This window comes from Chaetura pelagica, unplaced genomic scaffold, assembly GCF_000747805.2.
Source record: "Chaetura pelagica isolate M959 unplaced genomic scaffold, ChaPel_1.0 scaffold111, whole genome shotgun sequence".
NCBI classification, from domain to species: domain Eukaryota; kingdom Metazoa; phylum Chordata; class Aves; order Apodiformes; family Apodidae; genus Chaetura; species Chaetura pelagica.
In genome coordinates, this window is record NW_009952153.1 from 1,498,664 (window position 1) to 1,507,267 (window position 8,604).

The 8,604-nt window shown below is 44.8% G+C and overlaps 1 protein-coding gene across 1 annotated transcript in view; it reads right to left on the reverse strand.

Annotated features, from left to right (window-relative positions):
* BCL11A (B-cell CLL/lymphoma 11A (zinc finger protein)) overlaps positions 1-8,604 on the reverse strand; it is a 70,500-nt gene that overhangs the window by 1,493 nt on the left and 60,403 nt on the right. Inside the window, exon 3 of the mRNA XM_010007031.1 lies at positions 1-946. This exon is cut by the window's left edge and continues 1,334 nt beyond it. Coding sequence (XP_010005333.1) covers positions 1-946 — 946 coding nt within the window. The remainder of the gene's footprint in view (positions 947-8,604) is intronic.

Here is an 8,604-nt window from a genome sequence, read left to right on the forward strand (position 1 = left end):
ATGTTGGGGTCATTCTCACTCTTGAACTTGGCCACCACAGACTTGAGGGCGCTGCTGGCACTGCCCACTAGGTCGCTGGTGCCCGGCTCGGGGGAACTGGCAGTGGAGAGCCCATCATCTGACTTCACCGTCATGGGGGAGGACTTGTGCATGTGGGTCTTCATGTGGCGCTTCAGCTTGCTGGCCTGTGTGCAGGCGTGGTCGCAGAGGTTGCACTTGTAGGGCTTCTCCCCGGTGTGGCTCCGGCGGTGGACCACCAGGTTGCTCTGAAACTTGAAGGTCTTCCCGCAAAACTCGCAGGACTTGGACTTCATGGGTGGCTGGGAGGGAGGAGGAGCAGACTGCAGAGGAGGAAGGGGAGGCGTGGCTAGGAATGGGGGCTTGCTGCCAGGCTGGAAGGGCTGCAGCAACCTTTGCATAGGGCTGGGCCGGCTTGGGGACAAAGGCGGGCTGGAGGTGTTGCCGGCCAGCTCCCGCAGCCTCCGGGAGAAATCCATAGCGGGAGGCTCCATCGCCATGGGGTTCAGTCGCAGCACCCTGTCAAAGGCACTAGGGTGATGGGTGGCCAGAGCCATTTCTTCCGCACCCAGGCGCTCAATGCGATGCGGATCCAAATGGTGCCTCGGGGGAGGGCTAAAGAGGGGTGGTGTGGGTGGGAAACGCCCTTCTCCCAGCCCTGATGCCTCCCTCGAGACCGAGCCAGGTATTCTGAGCAGGTTAAAAGGGTTATTGTCTGCAATGTGAATCCCGTGGAGAGGTGGCTGGGAAGGGCATTCTGCACCTAGTCCTGTTGGGATACCAACCCGTGGCGTCAGGGGGCTGCCATGCTCGCTTTCTAGGTAGATCCGTAAGCCATGCGTGTTCTGTGCGTGCTGCAAGAGGAACCAGGCGCTGTTGAAAGGCTGTTTACAAGTCGTACACGTGTAGCTGCTGGGCTCGTCTTTACCTGCAAAATAACATAACAAGTAGCGTCAATCTCCAGCCACCCACTGGCGGGGGCAAGAGCTCGCCTCCCCACCTAAGCTCCTCTCCTCTGGGATGCTCAGCTAGAAGCTGGGGAAGGGACCTCTCAGCTCAGGCGCAGGCAGGGGGAAAAAGGGTGGGAGGAGGCGAGGGGTGCAACGAAAATTGTCCAAACCCACCCAAACGTGCCCACCTCCTCCTGCCCTTACCCAGTCTTGGGTTCAAAACCAAACCCTGACAGATAACCATGGCCAAAAAAAGCTATTAAAAAAAAAAAAAAAACAAGACTGAAGTCAATCGATGCCAACTACAACTCAGCAGACTTTATGCTGCAAGAGGCTGCTAATATTTAAATTGGGATAAAATAAATAAGCAAATAAACAAATTATTTAAATCCCCTTCATTCCCGAAAAAGCACATTGGTTCAAAGCAGAAACACAAAGCACTATGACCGCTGGCGACCTGGGCAACACCACAGGCCACCTCCTAATACTGAGAGATTAACAACATGTAGAAAATTAGGCAGCATCCCCCGGCCCTTAGCAAAGATTTGACTCTGGGACAAACCAAAGAATTTGAAAAAAAAACCAAATCAAATAGAGTGTGGGACAGGGAGAGGGGAAGGCAGAGAGAGCAGCAGCTCCGCCAGGGAGGAGGCCTGGCCAAGCGCCCTGCCAGAGCTGCATTATTTCTCTCACGCTGAAAAGAAGCTGGGGATGGTAAATGCCACTTTGGCAAGTAGCAAGCTAACTCTATTTCATGATAATTTATTTTTGGAGATAACATGGACATTATAAAAGAGCAACCAACTAATAAATAACTAAACAAAAAGCCGGCTAATAATGACAGCAGAAAGCAGCCCTTTCTATTATATGGCAAAACAAGGGGGATGAATAACTTTTTGAGGGACGCCCATGAGGAAAGTGTGGCTTGAGATACGGTGAAGGTAAGTGAGCTTTTATCAATTACTATAATTTTGTGAATAATTCACTTGCCACCCCACTATGGCTGTGTTTTACTAAATGCTGGCAAATTGAAACCAGAGCTAAGAAGAGAATAAAAATTCATTTCCAGCCCTGCCCAGCAGTTCTAAGAGAGCTGCTGTTTAGTGATATGCAAAAGAAAAAAACACACTCTTGAGGTTTGAATAGACCACAGGAGCTCTCCAAAGGCAGCAGTGCTTGGGGTGGTATCTGCCTGCACTGGGTACCCCTGCCCTGACCCAACGTCTATGTTATGATGCATCTGCTCCACAAGCACCACTCCTGGATAAACCTCTTCACATGATACTTTGAGGTTTTCCCTATTTGTCTAAGATGAAGAAAAGGAAAAGAAAAAAGCAAAAACATAAATGAGGCAAATTTGGAAAGAAAAAAATCACTTTTTCTTTGCCCATCTTGTTTCCCATCTCACTTACAAGGAGAGGAAGAAAAGCTTCATCTGGTCATTCCCTGGGATCTGTGGTTATTCTAAGTTGGCCCAACAAGCTGAATTCGGCAAATAAAAATAAACTCTATCATCTACAGCAAGCTTTTAACACTTTAATAACTTTCAAAGCCCTTGAAATAATATTTAATGTTTCATCCTGAACCCGGCAACAGAACAAAATGTTCTGCGATGTTCTGTATATGCCAGGCACGCGAGTGTAGAGGAATACTTAAATCTGTTGAAGTTAGAAGGAAATTCAATTGGGCTTTCACATTCCTATGCTCATTTGTGAGCTCAGGAAAAAAATCTTAAATGGGGAAATTTCATCTTGTTTTGCCGTAATGCAGAGGAAGTTTTTAACACCACAGTAGGAGCTAACAACTCCCTCCCCTCTCTACCTTATAGATCAGGTCAGAGAAAATAGCATTTTATCTTATAATGAGGATACAACATCGAGCGTTCGGTACCACATTTTAGTATTCCCATCAACTAGATATTCTAGATCAGAAGGGCAGCTCGTGTAATCATAATGTCAATGAGAAGGGCTGTTACGACTGAGACTAAAGATTACATGGAAAAAGCTGCTTTGAAACTGGTAATTATTACCAGTCCACTAATAGCAAATGATGCATTACAGTTTCACCATATAATCTGTATTTCACTCAGCTCCTGTCAGTACGGCCTTATTATATTACAGCACTCACAAATTCTAAATTCCTAAAGTACAGTCATCAATAAATGTGTTACTTGCCATAATTTGCAAAATTACTTTCTTCATAACATCTTCGACTGTTATAAAGACTGGAATTGATTTCCTGCATGGCAAAATTAGGGCTACATTGATTTAGTGGTGTGTGAAATGTAGTATTATTCTTCATTTGCTTGCCTAAAAACAAGTTTTCAGTTCAACATCCACGTTTGGTAATCAAAATAATAATTTAAATTTAAAATAATGTTTATGAACAAAACTTCCCTAAACATTTTCAAGGGAGCAGCGCAAAACCAGGCAATAAAATAAAGCAGTGAAACAGTTAAAATCCACCAGCCATTTGCTTCCACCTCCCGCTTTGAAGAGATACAATTTCTGATTTGTCTATTAGTGCTTGATTAATTATGAAGGCTATTGACTGACCACATCACCACCTAGAGATATGTTCCAGTCTGATGCAGCCTTGCCAAACTGCAAGAATTATGGTGCTAATGCACATGTTGCCCGCCAGCAGCAAGACTGGTCATTAGCCCATCATCAGCAACCCCTGGTTTTGGAAGGGACTCTCCTTCTTCCCATCCCACCACCATGCTTTGGGTACAGCATTTGGGTTCTTCCAGAAGCTGGATGGGATTGTAGGACCCCAAAGGCTTTGGAACTGATGGTTCCCAGCTTTGGGCCAGCCTCTGTCCACGTGGGCTTCCTATCTAAAACATCCAAGCAGGACCACAGGCAAGCAAGGAAAAGACAGCAAGGAGATGCAGGAAGTGGTGCTGGCAAAGGACAGAGCTGGAGAAGGTCACACAGGGCTCTTCATGTGTCATCATCCACCCAGGCAATGTGATGGGACATGTTATCCAAAGCACCATTGTGATGCCATCAGAGCTCTCAGCCAGATTTCAAGTGGCTGGCAGGAATCCTTCAGATGGAGGTTAAAAGAGGATCACTGCTGAATCAGCCCCCCTCAGCCACCAGCAGTGGGGCTGGACCCCATGTCTTTGGCTGCTTCGCGTTTAGAAATTTAAGGGTGAAAGGGACCACCAGCGCTCACTCTCAGCTGTCCTATGCCATGACCAACATGGTGTTCTTGGGTAAAGTTCAACCTCTTCCAGCCCTGCCAATGGTCTTTAGGGTAAAGCAAGAAATCCCAATGAAAACCATTCAAATCAAATCACAAGACAAGAAGAGCACCCTGAAATCAAGGCACACTTCAAAATAGTTATGTTTCCATCTTGAACCCACCCCTCATCCTCCTCCACTAGTCAAGGACCAGCCTAGCCCTTCTCAGCCCAGTATTGTGCTGGGATGGAGTTAGTTTTCCACTAGAACTCCCGCAGAGCTGCTGCCTTCTGGGGGACCTCATCCTAGATCTGTACACACAGCCCCAATTCCCCTCTTCTAGCAGGTTTTACCCAAACCATGCTTTCAACACACCCTGCTTGGCCGACTTTCCAAAACCACCCCATAAACATATCTGTGTTGCTTTTCATCCATCCACCCATCTTTGCTTTATCCTAAATGCTACTCAGTCACAACTGCATTTTACTTTCTACATCACCAACAAACTGCTAACCACCACTGTGACTCCCACCAGCCCCTCCTCACCTCTCCCATCCACCAGTGTTTCTCTAGCTAAGCCCCTGCATTCCCAAATTTGTTGGCTAGATTTTAATCGCCCATGCTAGTGATGCTGCCCAGTGCTCAGTCTTCCGACACACAATGTCACGCAGCGCTGCGTCCAGCGCCTTGCAGAGTCTATTTCATCTACATTTATCAACCAAAGTTGTCATCAGGAAGAATGGAATCAGGTTTATTTGACAAGATCTATATTCCATAAATCTAAGTTGACTGGCATGAATTATATTTCTATCCTTTAATTCTTTGTCAATTGAATCTTATATTGGCTCTCCAATTATTTTGCCTAGAAGAGATAAGCAAAGTGTTGCCAACTCTCCCATAGTTAGCGCAACCAGCTCTTGATGTCATTTTCCCAATCCAGAGATTTATTAAAAACCAGCATCACATGCCACCTCTTTAGAGATTCTTGGGTGCAAGTTGTTAGGGTCTTTTCATTTTTAAATATTTCTCTCCCTTGGACCTTGCATAAAATCCTCTTTGGCTTCTAATGAGCTAGAAAAAAAACACATATGATACAGAAACATACCACTGCTGCTTTCCAGGTCTACAGCAGAAATATTAATTAAAAATCTTCTACCTTCCTCCATCCACCACTTCCAGAGTTTCTCTTGTCTCTGGGACCTCAAGAAGCTTTCCTCTCTCATCTGTGTCAGGCACAAGTTTTCCTTGGCATCTTCAGATCCCCTGATCAGATCTCTACTCATCATGGTTTCTCACTGCAATTGATTGCTATCTCTTTTCCATCTTTTTAATTGTCACATATTGATTTTTTTAATATCTAATTGCTGTTCTCATCTCACCACTGAAGTAGGTGAAGTGGGTTTTGGATTTGGGCCAAAGTTGCCCTCTCCTTCCTGGACAGCTCATCAACTCTTTACAAATAGCTTCCAATTATCATTCACATTTTTGCCTGTATGTTTTTTGTCCCACTCAATTTTACTGCTCATTTTCTTCATATTTGGGAAATTACCCCTTTGGGAGGATTACATGGGATACTATGTACCAAATACAAATGTGAGGCCAATATGAAACATGATGGGTTTCACCTCGTGAAGTCTCACCCACCATTATATATTTATTCCTTTTTCTACAACCTGGCCAGCAAAGCACTAGTGACAGGGCATGGCATTTCACTACACCACAAATGTTTAGCGTTTCTCAAGTTATTGGCTGCTGCCATGAAAAAAAAAAAAAAAAAAAAGCAGAACAGCTCTTGCCTGCCATGCCCCCAAAAGAAATTATTTAACCAGTGACACACAACTGACAGATTTAGCTTCTGATCCGAAAAATGTTAACAAATGAGTGGGATGAATATTGGCATTTGAGTGCCTTTAAGGGCAGTTGGCACAATTACTCAGTAAAATAGGAAGAGATGTCTGCTTTCAGCATTAAGGGGCTTTTTCTACAGTAAAAAAAACCAAACTGGTTCTGTACTGCACTTACAGATATACCCAGCGCACTCAAAAGTCTGAGCCAAAGGAAGCCAACATCTCCAGGCATAATATTGCTGGCTCCAAGCAACCCCTGCAGCCATGTCCACAGCCACCAGCAGCAAAGTCAGACAAGATGCTGGGGAGAAGACCAGCTGGGAGGAGAAGCTGTCAGCTAGATGCCACTGCTGGGACAGGAGCCGGCGGGCTTTCCTTCGTTTCTCAAAAGTCAGGGCTGGATCCAGGAAAGCTGCTTGCCGGACACACTAGAGATTTATCGAAGAGCAACACCACGTGCAGCATCCTCTTGGTCCCCCTGTCTGAAACAGGCAGCTCACAGGACATTGCTTGGGAAGGACCACCAGATCAAGGAGCAAGATATTAATAGAAGTTGTATTTTACCACAGGGCATCGTATGGGCTGCATGCAAACATGCAGAATTAGAGACACCCGTTTTTCCAGTATTTTACCAAATAAAACAGCAATGTAAGCAGTGCCTGCGTACATGCCAATGGTGTTCTCAAGGATTTCATTCACAGCTGCAGATTTACTCCCTTGGAGAAACTCCTATGCCAGTGAAATCTCCCAGCACACCAGGATTTGGTCCTTGCTGCCCAGACAGTCCAGCCCTTGTCTTCAGCAGCATCTCTCCTCAAGCCAGCCCCACTACCAGTGTTGGTGACTTAGCTCCTCTGTTCTCCTTCACCTTCCCTCAAAAAGGCAAACATGTAAGCAAAGCCAAGGTGTCTTTATCAGGTTACCTGCACCTCCAGGGCACGTACATACCTTTGGCTATCAAACTGCAGAGAACACAAAAGTATCTTGAACACCTGCAGCCTGCAGTAAGCCCCACCTCTTCTGCTCACCACGAAAGAATTATTGAAGGATCAGCCTGAGCCAAACCCAGGAACTTCTTTTTTCAGCTTTAATGTCAACTGACTGCTTGGTTTTGGACTGATAAATTTGGAGTTGTTACAGTATTTAAAGAAGGGAAGAAAAAAAGAGTTAATTGTTACCACTTGATTCAGTTCTTCTCCATCTGGCTTGTCAAATCTCTCTTTTTTTTCTCTCTCTCTTTTGGAAATCCATACTGTTGAAATTCCTTTCAGCTGAAAACCAGAGAAGTGAAACCGTTGGGACACAGGAAGTATCACAGGGCCGGGAGGTAAGTGGGTCCACTCCACGCCTCCAGCAGCCAACTTCTCCCTTGGTAAGAAACAGCTGCTGTGTCATGACTCACCTTTTCCTGGTAGTCGGTAACATCAGTTTAGACACGAAGCTGTAACTGTCCAAACATACTTTTTCCTTATGGCACTTATTCTTCCTACTGATTCTTCACACTGCACAAGGTGTGTTATTAACCTGGTCCATCATTAACTAGTTTTAAGTAGCTGTTAGCACTGTTAGCATCAGCATTGCTGCTGCTGTTGTCACAATAATTTTAATAAGAATAAATAACAGCAGTAGCTGTGGATGTACTTCAAAGCACTTCCCCTCTAATCTTTTATCATTATGACTAGTTGAATGGGATTCAGAAAAACTAAAAAAGGCAAAGGTCCCTGAAAGTCTCTAGGAAGTGAAACAGCATTTCTTGGGAAACAAGAAGCTCCCTTGCTGTTGTGCATATAAACATAATAAAATTCTGCAAATCAAGTCCATATTGTGTATGAACAGGCCTGATGACGGGTCCTGGACTGGCTTAGTTGTGAAAATGTCAAAAACCTAGAAGATCTTTTGCTTTGTGGGACCCTTAGCACCCCATTTGCCATCTTTACCAGCTCTTCTTTATCCACAGCATTGTTAAAAGACTGATATTCCTGAAAGTAATTATTTTCCCCACAAATTCAAGCTTTCTGAAATAACCAGTAAAATTAGCAAAATATTTTCTAGACCAAGTATCAATAATGCTGGTCTTTCATTACATCTCCTTTTAAAAGCCCCTCTTTCAAAGAAGAACCAGGCCAAAAAGCTGATGTCATGACCCAAACTTCAAAAAGAAACCCAAGTAACAGCACTAATAAAAACAAAGGTAGAGCTGGCATTGCCTTGCCACTCATAGATTTTTATTTGAGCTAGGAACTCCAGGAATTTCTCCCACAGACAAATTTTCATTGGGTTTTGCAGCACTGCTCAGGTTTCCACAAAAAACAAGTTTTCTGGGCCTGAGGAAGGAGCGAGTAGGAGGGGATGGAAACAGGGAGGCCAGTTCCTCCCTGCATGAGAGCGACATGCAAGGGATGCAGGCAGGAGCAGGGAGGGTTCCACCCACAGCCAGGCTCCTCGTAACCCTGGGGAACATCTGGCCCTTGCAGGAGAAGAGCAAACTTCACGGATCACCATTTCAGTTGTAGCTTCAACATGTTTTGTGTATTTGCTCACTCTTCAATGCAGAACAGAACCTGTAACTCCTTATTTAAAAAAAAAAAAAAAAAAAAA